The 21,666-nt window shown below is 39.8% G+C and overlaps 1 protein-coding gene across 2 annotated transcripts in view; it reads left to right on the forward strand.

Moving 5' to 3' along the window:
* Nucleotides 1-20,982, forward strand: part of sema3fa (sema domain, immunoglobulin domain (Ig), short basic domain, secreted, (semaphorin) 3Fa) — a 63,437-nt gene extending 42,455 nt beyond the window's left edge. For both annotated transcript variants that reach the window (XM_088308457.1, XM_088308458.1), the window contains 13 exons: nucleotides 1,490-1,583; nucleotides 3,942-4,061; nucleotides 6,898-7,037; nucleotides 8,381-8,495; nucleotides 11,732-11,801; nucleotides 12,212-12,356; nucleotides 14,399-14,621; nucleotides 15,240-15,328; nucleotides 15,414-15,455; nucleotides 15,535-15,692; nucleotides 16,303-16,370; nucleotides 17,011-17,144; nucleotides 17,367-20,982. In XM_088308457.1, the coding sequence (XP_088164583.1) occupies nucleotides 1,490-1,583; nucleotides 3,942-4,061; nucleotides 6,898-7,037; nucleotides 8,381-8,495; nucleotides 11,732-11,801; nucleotides 12,212-12,356; nucleotides 14,399-14,621; nucleotides 15,240-15,328; nucleotides 15,414-15,455; nucleotides 15,535-15,692; nucleotides 16,303-16,370; nucleotides 17,011-17,144; nucleotides 17,367-17,807 (1,839 nt within the window). In that variant the 3' untranslated portion in view covers nucleotides 17,808-20,982. The remainder of the gene's footprint in view (nucleotides 1-1,489; nucleotides 1,584-3,941; nucleotides 4,062-6,897; nucleotides 7,038-8,380; nucleotides 8,496-11,731; nucleotides 11,802-12,211; nucleotides 12,357-14,398; nucleotides 14,622-15,239; nucleotides 15,329-15,413; nucleotides 15,456-15,534; nucleotides 15,693-16,302; nucleotides 16,371-17,010; nucleotides 17,145-17,366) is intronic.
* The last annotated feature ends 684 nt before the right edge of the window (nucleotides 20,983-21,666 follow it).

Here is a 21,666-nt window from a genome sequence, read left to right on the forward strand (position 1 = left end):
AGAGGGGGCTCTGAGCTCTGTAAAGAATTGAATTAGAAGTCTGGTGCCCACCTGGAGAGCTCACTTGCGGTGTAGTGATGACATGGCTTTAAGTAAAATAAACGGCCTTCTCCATGAAATACCGTATTTTCATTGGGGGTGCAAATGAGAAAATCAAATGCAACGGTCAGTTTCAATTGCAGGCAGTCAACAAAAAAAAAAAAAAAGTACAGTAATGCAGTAATGTTTCTTAACTAGAAAATGGAGTATTTCTTCATCAAAAATTGAAAAATAAAAATTGAATATTAATGTTGTTATATCATGATATTCCTAGAAAAGAAATTTGAATATTGTCACAAAAATTTGTTTTTTAAGAGAAAAAAAAATGTCCATATCGAAAGAGATTATAAAGTTATTAATTAATTACCTCACTTTTTCTAATGGCATATGGTGTCATATTTTGAGAAAAAAAATGGAATGTGACTAAATGTAAAATATCATAAAAATAATTCTAATCTTTTGTTTTGTTTAAAAAGTAATCATCTTAAAAAGAAGATGTAATAAATAAAAAATTCTCATATTTCTGTGAAAACAAAGTAGTGTAACAAGAGCAAAACAAAAATGCTACAACTCTTTATATTATTGTGACTGCGCCTCTTCATTGTAGCAAAATAGAGACTTCAAAATATTCATCAATTTTCTTTTCATATTTTGAGAAAAAAAATGTCATGTTATGTGAGCAAAAATATAATGACAAAAATTTGTTCACAACTTACAAAACTAAGATTTTATTCTTGCTTGTTAGATCATTTCTCCTAGTCGACAAAAAAAAAAAACACAATTTACAACATAAAGTTGTAATTTTAATTATAATTAATTGTAATTATTTGAGTCCAAAAAAAAATAAAAATCATAAGAATGTGCAAATTGCATCCCATTCGCCGCTTTCAAATGCAGTGCGAGATTTCTTGAGGTATGGGTGACATTTTGGCCGAAGAGCCACTGCTCCCAAACGTGGATTTTCAGCGACAGATTCACTGTCCTTCCCATCCTTTCGGGCAGTCGGCTTTGAAGACCCCACCGAGTTGCCGCTGCACCCGGATCCAGTGTTGACACAGATGTTAAAGATGTCCTCTTTTCACTGTGGGGATAATGAGTTTTCTTTTGAGCCACTAACATCACAGGCGCAGCGCAGGGCGTTTTTTGGAAGGCTCTCAGCATTTTTTCCCTCCGCCGCCTTCATCTCACCGATAAAACTGCCTTTGTGTGCTTTTGGTTGCCCTCAGCATATCCAGTAGTGCCTGCCGGGTCGAGTCGAAGCGTTCTTAACTCCACATTGTTTTGTTAGATACTCATGTTGTTTTCAAAACCCTCCGCCTTTTAACAGCAACTTCAAGGAGTGACCCCTTCGCCCCAATCCAAAATGTATTCTCCAAACACAACAAATCTATTAGCAAGTCACAGGAGAAGTGAGAAAATAATGAATTACCTTTTCTTATTCCCCGGACAGGAATATATTTTCCGCCTCGACCCGGGCAAAGTGGATTCTGGGAAGGGAAAATGTCCTTTTGACCCCAAATTGAACAGCGTCTCCGCTTTGATCAGTAAGTAAATGTTGATTTTTGCTTCACCAAAGCCAACTACACGCATTTTTAACATCTTTCACAATTTGTCAAATGTGTGAGAAGGCAAACATGAAGGGAAAAATGCGCTTACTCTTCTTACCCTGTGTTCCACTCAAGATGACCTGTAGAGGTAGTACGCTGACGCAGGTCATCCAGATTACCAGCCCCAGTTAAGCACAACCAGCATTTTATTTGATATTTTAAAATATATTTATAAATTATTCTCTCTGCCACCACTCCGTGCTGGTCAAGCTCTTCTCTCGCACCGAGAGAAGAAGAAATCCTGGAGCCGTGCTTGGAAGAAAGTGTCGTAGTAGAAAAAGAAATAAATGAATAGACTCCTAGTTGACCACAGACATAAGGATTTATCGGAAATATTGAACAAGTCCAACATTTATGTTTCATGAGCAGATCGGAGTGTAAAAATGACTCTTTACGCAACCCATATCGCAGGATAATTAGTCAGGATAATCTTTCAGAGACATGCAGCAGTCTGGCCTTTGTTGAATTTAATTGGCTCGGTGGAAAAATGCAAATTTGTTCTGATTATTGGTTTGTGTATACCCTGCATAACAATTGTACAGATAACAAGTAAATTGTCTACCCACAAAGTGAACGGAACATGTGGACTTTTTTGTGTGAATTTGCTCACCTGATTTAAATGATACACTTGCACAATCCAATGAGATCATTTTTACGACAATCAGTCTTTAAAATGATTTAAAAAAAAAAAAAAAAAAAAAAAAAGCTCTGTTTTGATTGACTTAAAGATGTCACATTAGGGCAGACGGCAGAAGGTCCTGCTTGTAGATCGTGGGACGTTGCATAGCTGCAATTGTGTCACTCTTTTGTCAGTCTGTTGTGTGTGCTCCCCTGTTCGTGGGTGGTCAGTTTATCGGCATACAGGTGGTCAGACATGACCTTTTGCCCTCAGTGTGTGTGTGTGTTCTCAATTGCAAACGATGCAGACGAAACTGCAAAGCATTGAAGGAAACATTGGAATTATCTTTTTCACTTTGTTTTTTTTTTTCATGCAGTATACGATACATTTTAAAGTGGAACGATTCAATTTGGTTCAATTCAGTAGGATTAAAATTTGATTCGATATGCCATGGCCCGGTTCAAGAGGGGATGATGCAGTGAGAGCCCAAACTATTCAAGTTGATTAAATTCAAACAAACAATATGTCATCAGCAATATCAAACCGATTTATACCGATTCATAAGTCTTTAATGCAACCAAGTTATAATGAGACCGAATCATTAGTTGGTGCACCGATGCACTCACAATTTCCTGATTAAAATCAGTTATCATTACACCCCTGATATGCACATTTTGGAGCTGCGCATGTACGTTCAATATTGCAATATTGAATTTATTGCGATGTTATTGAACACACACCTAAAGAACTGACATGTTTATTACCTAATGAAAGAAATTATGCAGCAAAATAAGCAGGCTCAATGTTTTCTTAGCTAATTAATTGTTTTAACCGTAAGTTATTTAGTGTTCGTAATGCCATCAGCGACTGTTCACCGATTGGATGACGATACACACTTAAGGTTGCATCTGATTGGTCAAAGTCAGGGAAAAGCCTGCGTTGCCATATGAAACTGATTATTACACGTGCCATTCTTGTGATGATATTTTTTCAAACTATTCTGCAGCGTGAATACATGTGACCTAACTTACTAACATACAAGCCGTTGTTCGAACATTTTTTGTTTTTGCTCTGTCAGTGTCATATTAGTCAATATCCTTCCCAAATAAATATAGACTTCAAGCTCTTTGTTGCCTTCTCCATTTAGGTTTACTCTAAAACAAAGAGAATTACGTGTTGTGTATTTAAAAAGCACTCCACGTAGCCTTCAGTCTGCTCGCAATAAGGCGAACGACATGACAGGATGATTAAAGCTGCCAGTCAAATTTGAACGTCTTCCCCCCGTTAAATCCAACTGATTACAATTGATTTTGCGTATCCTGCTGCTCTTCCAAATCTCACTGATTGCCCTCACGGGGGTGATAGACATGCTTTCGGCACAAGTGTAGCCAGGTCAACAGGTTTGACCCGAACGCGGCACTGCAGGCTGATCATAATATAATTTGGATCGGCGCTGAGGTTTTTGAGGGGAAATCACCACCACCACGCACCAGGGACATTTTGGAACGTTGTTGTGAGATGATTGAAATGAAATGTGGCGGGTGTGACGCCACTTTTGAGTGATTAGTCTTTCTGCAGCGTGCGGATCAAATGATGAGTTATTTCGCTTTTGTGTCCGTTATGACTTCACCTTGGCAACGCCCTCACTTCTTCTCTATGTGTGTGTGTCTTGACAGATGGAGAGCTGTATGCAGGAGTCTACATCGATTTCATGGGAACCGACTCGGCTATCTTCCGTACGCTGGGGAAACAATCTGCCATGAGGACCGATCAGTACAACTCCAGATGGTTGAATGGTAATGTCCCGACGACACGTTTGTTCCGCAGCCAGCAATAATTCGCCAATAATTGTTTCCCACTGGGCGACATGGCGGATTAGTGGTTAGCATGTTGAACCATGTATGCCTCACAGGCGAAAAGTCCCGTGTTTGTATCTTGGCTTAGCCATAAATGGACAAATAAGCACTCACAATCACACCAGATGATTTTATTTGATTGGCCGATAAGTGGTGAGTGACTCACCTCGTTTCATAACAAGCAACAGTTTGGTAGAAAACATTCTTAAATATTCTTGAAAAGAGAAGCTTCTGTTTTATTGCTACTCTCAGATAAAGGTTAATGTCAAACTAAACTTAAAAAAAGAGTTGCCCTTTGTGTATTTACTACAATGAATAATATGTATAAATGTATAAATATAATTATACTAATAATTATTATAAATATGTGTTATATTATAAATATGAAATAATAATATAATAATAACTATATATGTACTGTATAAAACAAACTCATAGCCTCTGCTAGCTAAGATACAATTAGCCTCTATGTAGAAGTGTTGAAATCAGCAGTCATCTGAACCCAAATGGTGCTCTGAAATGACCATAATATAATACTCATGCATGGTAAATGTCTTTTACTCTAAAATGTCTATATTTGGTCCCAGTTTGCATGGTAAAATTTGAGTGTAAAATTTACTCAGGGAATTTTACACTGAATATTTTACACTCCAATCTTAATCTTTTTAGAGTAAAATATACGGTTTCGGCAAGTATTTTTTATCCTCTGCAAAGAATGACTAATATTACTGCTGCACAGAGAAGCTGAGAGAAAGGCTTAGCCACCAGTGCAGTATACATATTTCTGTCTTATACTGCCCCCAGGTGACCAAGTCGCACACGCCAGAGTGAGCAGCAAAATTCAAGGAGATAGCGTGACAAAAAGGTTTATTTCAAATGATGCCTTTACTGTATATTTTTTATAAGGTATAATGTTATGTAATGTTAGTCAGTGTCTCATTCAAACCTCCTTGTGAACATCTCAAATCACCACTGTATGATTTTGGGAGATGTGAGAGGAAGCCCGAGCCACTCCAGATTGTACATTGTCGTTGGAATATAAAAAAGGAGAAGCACCTTCTCCAAACATTTTTTTTTTTTAACAGCCTCCCTTCAGAAGAAGTGGGTGGCGTCTTGTAGGAATTAGGTGCTTGCACACTGATCCCATCAGTGGCTCTAATCGCGCTCTTTGCTTATTGCTGAGCGCACGTCTGTAGAATACGACAACGGGGTCGGCCCCAATGGGAACTTGACAGCGCGTCAATAGTGACTCATAGAGCTGATGTGCCACGATTGGGAAAGTATCATCAGTGGATGTTGCCAAATCAATCACAGCCTCACCCTTCAATGTCGCTCTTCTCACAAATTTTCTCTTCTCGCTCTGTTGCCCCAAACATCGCTCCCTTTGTGGCTCGTCCATGGACCCGGGACACCTGAGTCCCACTCACGCGATGTTACGCGATGCTTGATTTTTTGTTGTTTTTTTACAAACTTTATTGAACGCTTCCTCAAATGTAAAGCAAACAACTACAATAATTGCGATATCATTTCGCCCATTTTGGTCTCTGACTGAACCTGTCAAAATGCCATTGCTCATACACTCAGGAATTTTTACATTGATCAGAGTACCGTGTTTAAACTAGTAGAGGCACTTAGAACATATTAGTGTGAAGACTATTTTTGACTTGAGTTCCTCTTTGAAACGTGACTGCATTGCATTAAAGGAGACATAGTGTGCTTTTTTTTTCCAGCAGTTCTCTTGTAATCCCCCGAAAGACCGCTTTAAAACAAAATGGCCGACTTGTTCCATGTTGACAGGTTCAATTTCAGGCAAGGATCTTGGGACTCTTTCGTGTGCCCTGTTCATAAAGCCTGTCCACCTTATTTTTTGTCGATTGGTGAAACCGGTGTCCGGTGTTAATTTTTAAAACTTTGAAAAAACATCAGAATCGTAAGGCAGACTTGTTCACCACGAAAGCAAAATACTCATTGCAGACCACACTACTGTCCAGTTAAAGCCATGTATTGTCCAAAATTGTGACCAAAAATAATAATGGTTTTTGTTTTTAGCATTGGGGGGGAAAAAAACCCACAATGTTTAAAATTGTTTTTCAGACAGGAATGATATGTCATTTACTGTAGTTGTGCAAGGTGTTGGTAAAAACTTGAAAATAGATCTCTAAAATGCTGGAGAAATGAGTGTGTGATCTCGGCCTGTAACCTCGCTTTTTCGAGAAGAAGTGGGTGGGGCACCTTCTCTTGGGTGTCCCATGAGGTGGATCCGTGTAAGCGTACACCCTGAAGCCATTTTAACCACTACTGGGTGGGAAAAAATTATTTGTTGAGTAAAACGGGGAAACGGGGATGATTCCTCAGCCCTCAGTAATCATACAAATGGTTATTGGGCCTAAATCGCGTGTTGAAACAGCAACCCAAAACTAAATCCTCCCTCCTCTGGACCAAGAAATTGTTGTTCTGGGCTCAATTCGAGGGTTTGCTCAGTTCCTTGTCAGCTGTCTCCTGGTTACAATCATCTTATTATTATTGTACGTCAAAGCAAGCCTACTGATTCTGATGACTTCCAATCCAAGATACTTGATAGAGCAATTTTCCTAAACGTGCTTTTGTCGGCAATTTCCTTTTTCCTTGTCCTATTGCTCGAGCCTTTATCCTAGATGAGCATCATCTCTCTTTCTCTTTCTTCCCGTTAAATGCATTGACGTCTTTGTTTTGGTCGTATGCCACCTGGTCAAGAATAATAATGTTCTCTTATCCGCCTGTTTTTTTATTTCTCTAGACCCGACATTCATCCACGCACACTTGATACCTGACAGCGCAGAGAAAAATGATGACAAGCTGTACTTCTTCTTCCGCGAGAAGGCCACCGAGATGGGCCAGAGTCCCATGAGCCAGTCCAGAATCGGGCGCATCTGCTTGGTGAGTTGCTTGCCGCACACCGGTTTTTAAACATCTTGATCAATTTTTAAAAAGGTGCAAGACCCCACAAATGACGAGGAGAAAAAAAAGCTATCTCATAGTGTGTGGTGTAGGGACATAAGAAAAAGATTATTTAATTTAAGACAAATAATTTAGCGAAATAGCAGGGAATTTAAATTTGGCAAGAATTTCTCAAAGAAGTAAACATAACTAACCTAAAAAAATAAAAATAAAAAAAAAACAGAAAGCTCGTGTATAAATTAATACGGACATCTATAGAATTATCAAACAAGCATATTCAATCATAGTTTTATTTGATGAAATAAAAATATTAACTAATTAATCAAATATTTAAATAAAATACATGAAATAAAATGAAAGATGCCTTGCCTAGATTTTTCTGACTTGTTTCCTTGGTTATGTTTCCATTTCCTATCACAACCTCAAAATCAGCAGAACGTGATTTTGACCATGCATAAACCATTTCCCATTGTAAATATTGAACAGCTTTAACATTTATGAGTGTCAACCCCCAACGTATTCCGAGAAGAGCAAGCACTTTTAAGAAGTAACCCACCCCACCACCACTGGATAGTCTCTCAGGATAATCTTTTCGAGACATCCAATACTCAGAATTGTGCTTACTTGGATTGTGAGAGAGGAGAAATGATCACGTTTGACGGGCTGATTCTCTTTGAGGGAATTTCCATGTGATCAATCAATGATGATGAGTGTCCAATTAATGGTCAGGATGGGAAAGCAAACGGTCGCTGTTTAGGTTGGAAAGCATTTTGATATTTTGGGTCCTTTTGAAAGAGGAAAATTCAGTTCACATCTTGCGTCCAGTGGTGATAACCGAGTGACGTCATGATTGTAGTAAGTCCAAAAAATTGTTTATTAGCGATTTTCTTGGCTACATGTTCAAAAGGCTCTGGTCAAATCAAATTATACAATGCAGTGAAGTCCCGCTTTGATTGAACATTTTTCAGTGTGAGAATTTCCCTTTTTAAGGCAAAATGATGGTAAAACTCCCAGTGTCACAGTGACACAGCTTGTACTTCATGCAAATCATTCGGACGGGGCAAAAGGCGTGAACAAAGTTAATAATTTCCAGCCCGTGAATCATTTTGATTCCCTACTTCAGTAGTAAAAGTTGGCCGACCTCCGTCGCGCACATGGGCCCAGTTGAAACGCGGAACTGTTTTTGTTCCACCGGGCCAACAGCAACAGCAGAGCCAGCGCAGTTAGCCTGAACGGCTTTGACTCACACAGCTGCGAGTCAGACGTGGATACATGAACGATACGTGGTGATTAATTACTCATACGTTCTTGCGTCTCTGCAGAATGACGACGGCGGCCACTGCTGCCTGGTGAACAAGTGGAGCACGTTTCTGAAGGCCCGTCTCATCTGCTCGGTGGCCGCAGCCGACGGTGTCGAGACGCACTTTGACGAGCTCAGTGAGTCCACACGCAGACACGCACGAAGCTTCACGTGCGACCGTTTCCTCAGTGTCACTACGAAGCAAATTTGCAGATGAGCCGGACTTTTTCATCATCCAGCAGTCCAAGCCTTTTGAAGCCACACTGTCAGGATTTAATGGCAAACTTCAACAAAAGTTGCGCTTGTAAGCGTTATGTTTCACTTGGCCTGAATTGGTAAAACATTTTGTCATCCTCACATCCCTCTAAAGCAGGGGTGCGCAAACTTTTTGATTGGCAGGCCACAATGGGTTCTGAAATTTGACAGAGGGGCCAGACCAGATGGATGGAGTGTTTTGGTAACTTCACCTCATTGGAGAAAAATAATACATTTAATTTTAAATGAAAGTGAACAAAAGCATTACAACAATATATATGTCTTTGAAAAAACACAGTATTTAGAAAATAAAACATTAACAAGGTTTATTCATTTAATTTTTTTCGAGTTCGGCGGGCCGGATTAAAACATTTAACGGGCCACATGTGGCCCCCGAGCCGTAGTTTGCTCATCACCTGGTCTAAACTCTCTTGATATGAATATTCTCTGTAACGGTGGAATCAGTTTCATTGGTCCAAAGGAACGTGCTCGGTAATTTCAGTGGTCAGATGCAAAGAGATTATCAGTAAAGCTTGAGGTGCGATGAAGCTCGACTGTCAAGATTCTTGCAAGTAGCGTTACCAGGATACACAACATAGATGTAGATGAGTGTAGGGAAAGTCGATAGAGGGAAGTGATGCTGATGTTCGTTGGCACTTTTTCAAGCTAGAAGACCACATTGACTCTGAATGCTAGCAAAATGGGCGAAAATGAAAATACATTCCATGACCCACTGTGGCCCCGAACAAAAATGATCAGCTTGCTGGTTGGGATGCGCTGCTATACAAAAATTTGCATCTGCTAAGAGTTAAGCGTCTGGCGCATTTTGGACATATCCGTATCCCGAAAGGAAAGCTGGCCGCCCAAAGTGAAAATACCGTGACATGACTTGTAACCACAACAATAAGAAAACAAAGCCCTCGAGTCGGCCCTCCACCGATTGAGCCATCATCTCCTTTGAGCAAGACAATGCTAAACCTAAAAGTAAAAATAAGACGGACTACAAAGTACTTCGACAGGAGAACGAGTGATGAAAATAATGAGCGGCTGGGATCTGACCCACCTACCGTGGATCATCCCGGCCTGTCGGTTATTCACATGACTGACGGGATTAAGGGGGGATTTGTGATATCCTTGAAGCTGTCCCCGCTGGTGTTGTGAAGAAGGAATCCTTCATGTGTACTTAGAACACAAGTCTAAATATACCACAAAATATGTCATGACATGCATCAGCTGTAAGGTGGAAGGTCATACAGTGAATTGTCGTCCCACCGCGGTGCGGCCAAAATTGAACATGGCTAGTAGCTTGAGAAACTCCAATAAAAGACAACGGATATGACCCAATCGGAAACAGTTAATGGGCTTGGCTCATCGTAAAAAAAATGTATGCCAACATGGTGTCAAAGTTTGAGCATTTTGAGGATTTGCCCTAAAATGACTGCTAGGGCCTTTTTTATTCTTTGTCCTAATGTTCCCTTTCTTCCCTTCTTTATCCATCTCAACTTCTTTGTAAAATCCCAGCAATCATGGATATTTTTTTCCACTATTGCGACGCTGTAGGCAAACGTGGGGACACGGTATTATCTCGCGCGTGACAAACCCCAAAAAAGTTACACTCACGCAACTTGTTCCAGTTCACCGCTGATTTATTCCTCATGTGCTCCTTCTTGCCTGTCAAACAGGCTGTCAGATGAGTTACAGATTTCTCCGTTACAACGCAGTCATTACCTGTCATTTTCATACCTTAGTGGCATGTGAGGGTTCGTCATCCTGCTGATCAAAGTGAGAGTGTGCAATGCGTAGAATGAGAAATGAAGGCTTCGTATTTGTTATTTATCCTCAGTTCAATGAGCAGGATTCACCTCATGCCTCCTGTTTGCGCTATTGGACGAATAAATCTGCGCAAAGATCAAAACGTGGTTATGTGTCAGATTGATGACTGACTTGTTGAGAAAGATCGTTCGAATGTTCGAGAGGAGAGGACAGCGTGTCATGTTTATTTTTCTTCATATGTTACGCTAAAGGCAATTACTGTCCGTCACTGTTCAAGGCCAGTTCAAACAAGCGAAACGGCACTTGTTTTACCCCCCTTTGTTGAACAACATTAACTAGACATACATTATATGTTTCAACTATTATTCCACTCCACCTGTCAAACTTTATGGATTTCATTTTTTTCCCCTCCGTTTTTTTTGTTTTGTTTTGGCTTGCATTTTCCTCTCATTAAATCCATCAGTGGAGATGTAGGGCTTTCGAGTGCCTGGAGCTTGCAGTCATGTTGGATGCATATGGCTCCTATTAGAGGCGTGTTTCACCATACCGTCCATGTTTTACTTTTATTCCCCGACGGCATGCAGGAACTGTAGTTTTAGTGTCCGATGAGTTTAGATTCAGGATCCCGTTGAGGTTCTGGTAACCTCTGAGTTTTAATGTCTACATGTGTCATTACACTGGAACCTGGGAACCAAAAGAATGCTACAGATCATATTGGGATCGGTTTTGCAGTACAAATGCATCCTCATTTGTCAATGGGTTCAAAACACAACAAAATATGCTTTTGAATTTTTCACCTGTACCTTCCCAAATGACTAAATATTGTTTTGATATTTTTTATATTACCTTATAATTGACCCCAAACTGACCCCAAAAATGGGCCAAGTAGCAATCCCCTGGATGTTTGAAAAGTCATCCCCAAAGTTTCAAGCCGTTCCAGGAAACGCAAAGAAAGTTTGCCATTTTGTATTGAAGGGCCTATTTTAAGGTCTTAAAAAGCAAGGGATTTTTTTTAAATCTTGTCCCCATGTCAAAATTTACTAAACGGGTGGGATTGTCTTCGAAACGTCTGAAGGACCCCTACCTGGAAAAACACAGAAAGTTTTTTTAGAAACTGACATTTCCGGGCCATGTGACCATTTCTAGGTGTCCTTTACAGAACAGATGTATCTTACCAATTCTTTGTAAATTCAGCCACTGAAGCCTGTTTCATGAAGCGGCATGGTTTTCTTGGCAGGCATGTCTGTCTCAAGTTGAAACAATTCAATTCAATTTCTTTCTTTTCATCGCATGTTCATTCAATGCTGCAGCAAACAACTCAAAAGTACTTTATTTGCCTTTCCAGGGGATGTTTACATCCAGCCGACGCAAGACACCAAGAATCCTGTCATCTATGGAGTCTTCTCAGTTTCAGGGTGAGTGGCTTGACTGCTGTTGCAAAAGATGAAACAGACAAGTGGCTGAGTCCCGGCAGATCAGACCTGATGTCAAGTTTCCTAATTGGACGAGGAAAACATAGCAGAGACAGACATGTAAGATTTAAGAATACCATAGTTTGTCCTCTGCTTTAGCATGAAACATGTTTAAACCAGGATGATAAAAGCACTACTAATCATGGAGGCGCGCTAGTCACAAACAGCGCATGGAGAGAACCCCGTGCTTGTGGCCACTCTTCGGCAGCGTGTGGGCGTCTTTCTATGTCAGTGTGTCAGACGACTCTTGGTTCTGAGAGTATGTTTGTGTTTGTTGGGAAGTCGATTGTAGCCGTCGCATGTGGCGCCCTCTGTCATTATCTCGGCACTCATTGGCTTCTTCTCCCGTCCAGATCTGTGTTTAAAGGCTCGGCGGTGTGCGTCTACTCCATGGCAGACATCCGCATGGTCTTCAATGGGCCTTTCGCCCACAAGGAAGGACCCAACTACCAGTGGGTGGCCTACACGGGCAAGATTCCCTACCCCAGACCTGGCACTGTGAGTGGTAAACATAAGAATATTAACAGCACAGTACAAGAATATACAAAACACAGTCAGACCTAACATTTATAAACTAAAAAAAAAAATAGATTGCAATGGTGCATTTTTATTATTATTTTTTTTTTAGATACGGGCCGTTGTTTGGCCCATTCTTCTAATTTAACTTCCAAGCAAAAAAATGAGATCCAAGTGCTGTTTCCTGGCAGTGAAGAAGACACAGTTTCACCAGATTGTGAGCAGTTATTCAAATTAAATAAATTAAGGTTAACTATCATACTAAACAAAACAATGAATTACACATGGTGTATTAAAAATAGTGCATTAAAATGATTGTGCTTCAATAATGTCTATTTAGCTTAATGTGAAAAAAAACTCAATGCAAAACGCCATAGACAAGCTAACAAATTGCATCGGTGTCTCTGTGTTCAGACCGTTAAAGCTATGGATATTTAAACACAAATGGTGAAGCAACACATGTAGACAGACACTACTATATCACAATACTCACAGCATAAATTAATTATTCTCGGCGGAAAACAATGAATGTAACTGCAGCTTATCTAATCAGTTGCAAAACAGTTTTTCACGTGTGCCTATATCTGTATTATAAGCAAAAAATATGGTAAAAACATTTTCATTCTTTAGAATCTTTTAAATATGCCATTACGCTATACTTTTAGAGCATACATTATCAAAGAGTGCTAATTTTCTCTTATTTAAAAAACACATTTTAATTCATTTCAAAGGAATTTCAAAAGATTTGCAATTTAAGTGTTTTGAGTTACAAGAGTAGTCATGGAAAAGATAATCTCTTATCTCAAGGCAGAACTTTACTGTATATTGTTTTTATTATTACATATCATGTCAAGTAATTACCTGTCTGACAGTGTCAACGCAACTTCCAAAACTGAGCATTTTCCTCCTTTTGTTTATAAAATCCAATTTGGATAGCATAGCGGTGGTCAGCACATCACAAAATGACCAAAAGGACTTTGGAAGATTTTGTTCAGGCAAGATTTCTTAAAGAAATTTATTGGCAGACAAAGACACCACCGTTTTTTTTTGTTTAGTTTATGCCTTTAATCGAAAAATATAGTCTTTAATCTGAGAGTGTGAATGTTTGTCTATGTGACGTGTGACTGACTGACAAGCAGTCCAAGGTCCACCCCACTTCCGGCCCAAAATCAACTGGGATTAGCTCCAGTTCACCCACAACCCTAATGGGAATATGCGTATTTCAAATGGATGGATGACTTGTCCACTTTGTGCCATGTTAAAGCTGCACTAGTGGTAATAGTTTTGTTTCGTGGCTCTGGGGCTCCCCCTTGAGTTCTAAAATGTTAATTACATGGTTCTCGTACACTCCCCACAAAGAGAATAATGCCTTTGTGTTAGGAAAAAACATTAATTTGGCTTTTTTAATTTGACAGGAAAGACATCCAAAGTAAATCTAAACTACAACAAAAGCCTAAATAATTCAATATGGTTTCATTAATTTCTGATGTGTCCATCATTAAATAAGCAAAATGATTCACAACAGTGGCCTGTGGATTTTTACATCAATTAGAGGAAGAGCCAGGGCAGGCCAACTAAATGCTGTGTAACATTTAATATTTGGAATATTGATATATTATTGTAAACCTCCATGTTGTCACTGCCTGGTGTTGACGCTTGGAGAGTCTTTTCTCACTTTTTATGCATTTATTTTCTGTGACAGCCAAAATGGATTGATTTCAGAACTCAAAACTGATCGCTTGGATTTGGCAGTGTAAATCCACCTTGGGAAAATTGAAACCACAAAGACACAACTATAAAGAAGAGATGCTAATGTGCAAAACATTAACTTAAGTGTCCAGGCTAGACCTGCAACATTATATGCGATTGACGATCCAGTGTCACCACGGCAACAGCAGCAAATGTTTTTCCTGCTTATTACAAGCCAGCATAACATCAAAAGGAGTTTGAATGTTTTTTATTTGAGAGCCAAACCATTACATATGGTTGCTTTAAATCATCACGTGTGTCATTTGTGAACACAGTGTCCCGGAGGCACGTTCACCCCCAACATGAAATCCACCAAGGATTACCCGGATGAGGTGATCAACTTCATGAGAAACCACCCCACCATGCACAACGCCGTGTACCCGGTACACAAGCGGCCCCTGGTGGTCCGGACCAACGTGGACTATGAGTTCACCACCATCGCTGTCGACCAAGTGACGGCCGCCGACGGAAGCTACGAGGTCCTCTTCCTGGGCACAGGTTGGTGGGAACACGCACTGACATAAGCCACATTTATTATTATTATCATTATTATCATTATTATCATTATTATTATTATTATCATTATTATTATTATTATTATTATTATTATTATTATTATTATTATTATTATTATTATTATTATTATCATTATCATTATTATTATTATCATTATTATTATCATTATCATTATTATCATTATTAATATTATTATTATTATTATTATTATTATTATCATCATTATCATTATTATTATTATCATTATTATTATTATCATTATCATTATTATTATTGTTATTATTATTATTATTATATTATGTTTTATTATTATTTAGGGCCCAAACACGAGAATCACTCTTTGTAATTCTAATGGCCTTTTTCATGACTAAAGATTCACCAATTTTCACAGGTGAATGAGGGGTTAAAGTTAAGATTTCAAATTACGGTTCCAAGTCAATGTTAAGGTTTCAAAATGAGGTTTCAATGCTGGGTTGCGGCTTTAAATTAGTGTTTGAAAACAAAGGGTTTCATTTTCAAGTTAAGATTTTAAATTGGATTTTTAAGGGGGGGGGTTCAAGTTTGATGAGAATTTCAAGGACTGAATCTTGTGTTGGTCAGATCGCGGGACGGTGCAGAAGGTGATCGTGTTGCCGCGAGACGACCTTCAGACTGAGGAGCTAGTTTTGGAGGAGGTGGAGGTCTTCAAGGTTTGTCGCCTCAGTCTCGCCACCATTACTCATTGATTTGTTGTTTGCGTTGCGCAAGCTTCATTTCTTCCTTGTTTTTCGACAGGTTCCCACTCCGATCACCACCATGAAGATCTCATCCAAGCGCGTAAGTCGGAGTAACATCTCACAAGGCGACAGTGAGGCTGCACGTGTCACTCAATGGACGTTGTTTCTTCTTTCAATAGCAACAACTGTACGTGGCGTCGGTGCTGGGTGTGACCCACCTGGCACTCCACCGCTGCGACGTTTATGGCGAGGTGTGCGCCGATTGCTGTTTGGCTCGGGATCCATACTGCGCCTGGGACGGAAAATCCTGCTCCAGATACTCTGCGTCGCAGAAGAGGTACGTTCGTTTAAGATGTGAAGAATGTGTGCAAATGTTCCGTGATACCTCAACCACTGACTTTGCTTTGCTTTGAATGTGTCTCTTTAGCGTAATGCTAACAAATAATGCAAAACACCAAAGACAGGCTCAAGGATAACATTGGTTTCACAGTGCTATACGTAACGTAAGTGAAATTATGATGTAAACAATAGAGCAACTCATGTAGACAGATAATATGAAGTGCACTTATATTACTATATTCTTTATCCTCTATGTAGACCCTTACTTTTTGTTGCGGACCATTGAAAAAATACTAACTTTTTTTTGTTGCGATGCGGGCGGCACGGTGGGCGACTGGTTTGCACAATGGCCTCGCAGTGCAGAGGTGCAGGGTTCAATTCTGGCTCCGGCCTTCCTGTGTGGACTTGGGTTTTCTCTGGGTACTCCAGTTTCCTCCCACATTCCAAAAACATGCAAGGCAGGTTTATTGAACACTCTAAATCGCCTCGAGGTATGAGTGTGAGCGCGGATGGTTGTTCGTCTTTGTGTGCCCTGCGATTAGCTGGCAACCAGTTCAAGCTGGAGTCAAATTCTAACCGAAATTCCTTTCTCTTTTTGATCCTTTTAGACGCAGCCGTCGTCAGGATGTCAAGTACGGCAACCCCATCCGCCAGTGTAGAGGCTACAACTCCAATGGTGTGCAAAAAGCTTTTCACATGCACATACACTTGTAAAAAACATACAATACATGCATGCCTTCCAACCTAATGAGCCACAAGCCACCACCAAACAAAAATGTCACAAAAAGTGTATATACTAAAATCATGATGATCTTCTCTGAACTTACAAGTATAAAAATATTTACATAATTACAATGTGTTGACTCACCGCCAGGACCTTCCTGAATAAATATTGTACAGCTTTGTGAATTGTAATATATTGAGTATTATATTGTTTGAACCTGAGTGTAATTTACAAATTGGATATATTGCTTTTCTAAAGCAAAAAAATGTGAAGTCACTATTTAATCCACTATATCGTGCATAGAGACTCCATTTCAAGCACAGCTATGGTTTGCTCATTCATGCGTGTCAAAAACAGTGAATTATCAACATGTTGGAAATGTTTGACCAGCGGGATGTGTTATTAAACCAAAAATAGTTTGCATGGGTCGCCTTCTCTGACCTGCGATTTACATGATAAATATTTGGACAAAAGGCTCAATTTTCATAGAAAAACACACTTATTTTCTTACATACTTATAAGAAGTAAAGAAAATAAGACTTTTCTTTATTATGATATATATCTGCCACTCCCTGCATTGCTTGTTTCACAGCCAATAAGAATACTCTGGAGACAGTTCAATATGGTGTGGAGGGCAGCACCACGTTCGTGGAGTGCCAGGCCAGGTCCCCTCATGTTTCTCTCAAGTGGCATCTTCAGAAAGAGAACAGCGACAGAAAAAAAGAGGTGATTACTCTTATTTTGGGGGAATTATTATGACTAATAGTGCTGACAGTCATATACTCTTTATCCTCTGCATAGAATGATTAATAGTGCCGTACTGGTGAGCTCAGAGTGCAGTTGAGACACTGTCATGAATCGCTATCTCATGAACGATAACTATAGAAACAATAGAGTACAGATAGTTGGATTGAATTTTCACCATTTATCCTCCGCCTCCCTTCCCAGATTCGCTGCGAGGGCCGCATTCTGAAGACGGACCAGGGCCTCCTGATCCGCTCCCTGCAGCCGTCAGACAGCGGCATCTACCAGTGCACGTCCACGGAGAAGAACTTCAAGCACACACTGGTCAAGCTGCAGCTGGTGGTGCTCTCCAGTCGTACCGTTAACAACGTCTTGGTGGAAACGGGTGCGCCTTCTCTCGCGTTGGCTCCGCTGCAGTCCAGCGCCTGGACGCCGAGCGCCGGCCAATACAAAGACCTGCTGACTATTCTCAGCCAGCCGGAGATGGGCCTGATCAACCAGTACTGCCAGGACTACTGGCAGCTGGGGGACGGAGGCGGTGGTCTGGGGGATGGCAAAGCCAAGAGCCTGAAGGAGTTGAAGGAGCAGAAGAAGCCGCGCAACCGCCGGCATCGCGACGATGAGACGAGCCCCGCGGAGACATGAGGAGCCGGAAACGACCAGCAGCGAGTCTACCACACCTCCCGAAATGCTACACTATCCCTCTAGTGTTGAGGAGTGACTCATAACGGACGCAATACAGCAGAAAAGACAAAAACTCTTGGATGAAATACACAATATTTATTGTAGGTTGTAAAAAGTAATTCTTTGTACCTATCTAGGAAGGAGGGTTTTTTTTGTTTTTGTGAATAGGTTGCTGTTGTTATTATTCTAATGTTCTGGTTAGTGTTATTGACAACGTGGATTCTGTTATGGATGTCTTTTTCTTTTTCTTTTTTTTTTTTTTTGGGAGCATCCACGCATGGACGAGAACTGAAAAGTGGAACTTGGACTAAAACGCTCCTCTCGAAAGCTGTTCAAAGACGGCACAAAAAGAGCATTTTTCAGGACCACGCAAATGCCCACAGACTTGTTTTCATGTTCCAACGTCTGGTCAATTTTTTCCGGAATCATCCAACTGGTGCACATGTAAAGGTTTTTAAAACGTGAGAGACCCCACATGGAAAAGGAAAAAGGCAGATTGTGTGTTCTTACTCCTTGTATAAAGTATACAGCGCTGGAAAAAAAATTGAGAGGCCACTGCAAAATAATGCATGCCAAGAAATCTTCAATGAGATGCAAAGAATCATTTTCTAATGTCAAGTACCACCTAATAGGAAATACTTTAACACGCCAAGTGACGCCGTCCTGACAACGTTAAAATGCAGTAGCATCGTAGGCCTAAGTATTCATGGACAATGAGACTAAAAGTATATTTAATTTTATTGTAAGTGACTTTTGACATATATAAAACATACATAATGTTACTGTCCTGTGAAAAACACATATTTCCAATTTAGTCTTTTTTTTTTTCATTTTCACATTCATGGGATGTCTGTAAAGCGGAAACCCCATGAACGTAAAAAAACTTTGAAAACTTTAAAATGTTTTTCACAGGAAAGCGACAATATACAAAGTTTGTACATTCACACTCTGTTTTAATATGAGAGAGAGAAAAAAAAAAGAATCTTAAATGATTAAAACAAAAGTTCCATTCTAGATCAAAGTTTGAAAACAAGCCATTCTGAACTAGCTCTGTTTAGTGAATTCAGATATTTGTTTTTAAATACTATATACCAGTACATGTTTGAGGATGATTGATGAAAACATGTTCAAAGACTAAAAACTATGTAGTAATTTGGGAGATAACGCGTTTAACCATTTCAGTTTTCCTGATTTTTTTTTTTGCCCAGTGACCCACTTTGGCCTATAGCATGAGCCCCCCCCCCGCTTGCTATATTAAGAACTTGAGAGCCTTCATTTGTTTCAGTTTTTATCACGAGTTACATCGTCAATCATTGCTAGGCCAAAACCAATTAGCTGGTGGACAGCCCCAAAAAATGACCCGGTGGGATACATTCCAGCCACTGGAGGCTTTGAGTGGATATGATCTTATTTCTCTCCTAATTTTTCACAGCACTGTATATCGTGTGTGGTGTATTCGAGATGACCAACACATCTTGACCAACAATTCCAATCCAACCACACGTGTAAAGATTTGTGGTGGGAAATAATTCAACAGATTTAACTTTCGTGATTGTCAACCACAATCGTTGTCAGAGAAAAGTCATTCATAAGACACCCCACACCACAGGATAATCACTCATGATTATCTTTTACCAGCATCATAATCTGGCCCTTGCTGACTTTGATCGGAAATAGGGAGGGTTGAGGAAAGCTTAAAATTTGAGACGATTATCAATGTGTCGCCCGCTTAAGTTATCTTAACATTTAAATGTTGTATTTCAGCGCGTGATCATCATACTGAGGGAGAATCGGTCTTTTAGGAACACAAACATGAGAATCTCACCTTCAAAATGTAGATTCCTGCAGGCAGCTATTCTTGAGCACATCTGGATAAAAGGACAACAAAGCACTTTCTCTCGCCAAGACAAAAGTGTTGGAAGATGTCTCCTAAAGGGGGTGCTGGACAAACGTTTTCTATGCGTTAATTCGCGCAGATTTTTTTCATCTTCCTTTTATATTTGGGACAATTCTAAGCATCCAACTTTGTGGGGAGAGTCCTTAAAAAAATGACTTAGTGCACAAAAGAGTAGAAGGCATTAGAGCTGCAAGTTCTACATTTCAATGCTTCCTGTACTGTAGTTGTAACAGCCATGTGTCCCAACACTTTTGTCCATGTGGGATCTGTGGTACATGCAATATATACCAAAGGGGGTGGGTGCTGCAGTCTGAAAAGGATTACACTCACACACACACACAAATTATAACGTGCACACAAATGCACGCCCAGATACACACATTGGCACACACCCCTACTTTCACACACACACAAGTGCAGACTCAAACACGCACACACAAGGGCAGTGACACACACAGATTCTCAAAAACACACAAACGTGCACAAGTGCACACACACATGCAAAAGTGTACACACCCTAATAATCACACAAACATGGATTCACTCACACACACAAGCACACGCATGCACACAGTCACAAGCGCACTTTAACAAGAGCACTTACACACACGCACATACATGTGCGCACGTATGCACACAGTTGACCCCACACACACGCACACACATATACGTTCATAAAAAGGAGACAGTGTCATTTGATGATGACTTGCTTCTATTTGTAAGAGTTCACAGAAGTTCAACTCTGCATTCCTGCCGTTTTCACAAAGTCCAAATTGAGTCGACACTGACAATGAATTATGTCAGAGTTACGATTCGTTCATGTTTGATTCATTCGTATACCATTAATAGGGGGAGGGGGCATGTTCATAGAAAAGGTACAACCACAAACAATTTTGACAGGTTGTCTTTCCGTGGTGCATGGCATGTACAGTGTACGTATACAGTGTTTGTCTAAAAAGAGACTTTGTTCCTGTGGATGTCGTTGAATGTCTTTCTCATTGTGGGAATATAGAAATAATATCCGGAAAAAAAAAAAACAAAAAAACAATAAATATGGGCTCATCTTTTTTTAAGAGGATGTTGGAGTCCAGATTGTACTTATATTTGAAATCTTATTTCTTGTGTTTTGCTGACTTCCCTCTGGTTCATTGGTGCAAAGTAATGACATTGATAGGATGCGCACTTGTTATAATGACTTGTTAAAAAAAAAAACTTCTTCCCCATCAATGTTGCTGACTAATAAATAAAATCTCTATATTTTATAATAAGAAATCCTATCTTGTTTTTGCCCTTTGGGGGGATAGGATTGGAAATTAGGATTTGCCCTTCAAATTAGGGTCCCATATCAAGGTTTGGGTTTCAGTTAGTGGTGAAAAATAAGGTTTGAAATTACAGTTTGGGTTTAATATTTGACAAAAAATGATTAAACTATGATTTGAGATGCAAATTGTGATGTTAAGAGAAGGATAAAGTTTCAAGACAAACGTTAATGTTTCAAATTAAAGTTTTATGACCGATTTACAAATTCAAATTATGGTACCAAACTTGGGTTAGGGTTTCAAACAAGTTTCATAATAAAAATGAAAACAAAAAAATCATGGGAAAGTGAGGTGTGTCGCACACACACACAAACGCAGACACATGCAGCTGTACATAATTGAAAGTGAGTAGATTAGGATGCTTAACCAGCCTTAGATTAAGGTCAATAAGATCTGTGGGGTGAACTCATAAAGCTCTTTAGACACTTCACAGTTCCCATACAAACATACTGCACATGTGTTCATAAAAGTTTGTATTCATTTTAGTCTCCATTCGTAGACGTTGTTGAACATGCAGAGGTTTTCTTGTGTCAACTCGTCTGTTATACTGCCTGTCAGTGGCCAAGGTTAGCAGGTACACCAGAAGGAGCAGCACAGTGAATTG

Source organism: Idiotropiscis lumnitzeri, chromosome 11 (genome assembly GCF_059441095.1).
Source record: "Idiotropiscis lumnitzeri isolate Australia: NSW breed Sydney's pygmy pipehorse chromosome 11, RoL_Ilum_1.0, whole genome shotgun sequence".
NCBI lineage: Eukaryota > Metazoa > Chordata > Actinopteri > Syngnathiformes > Syngnathidae > Idiotropiscis > Idiotropiscis lumnitzeri.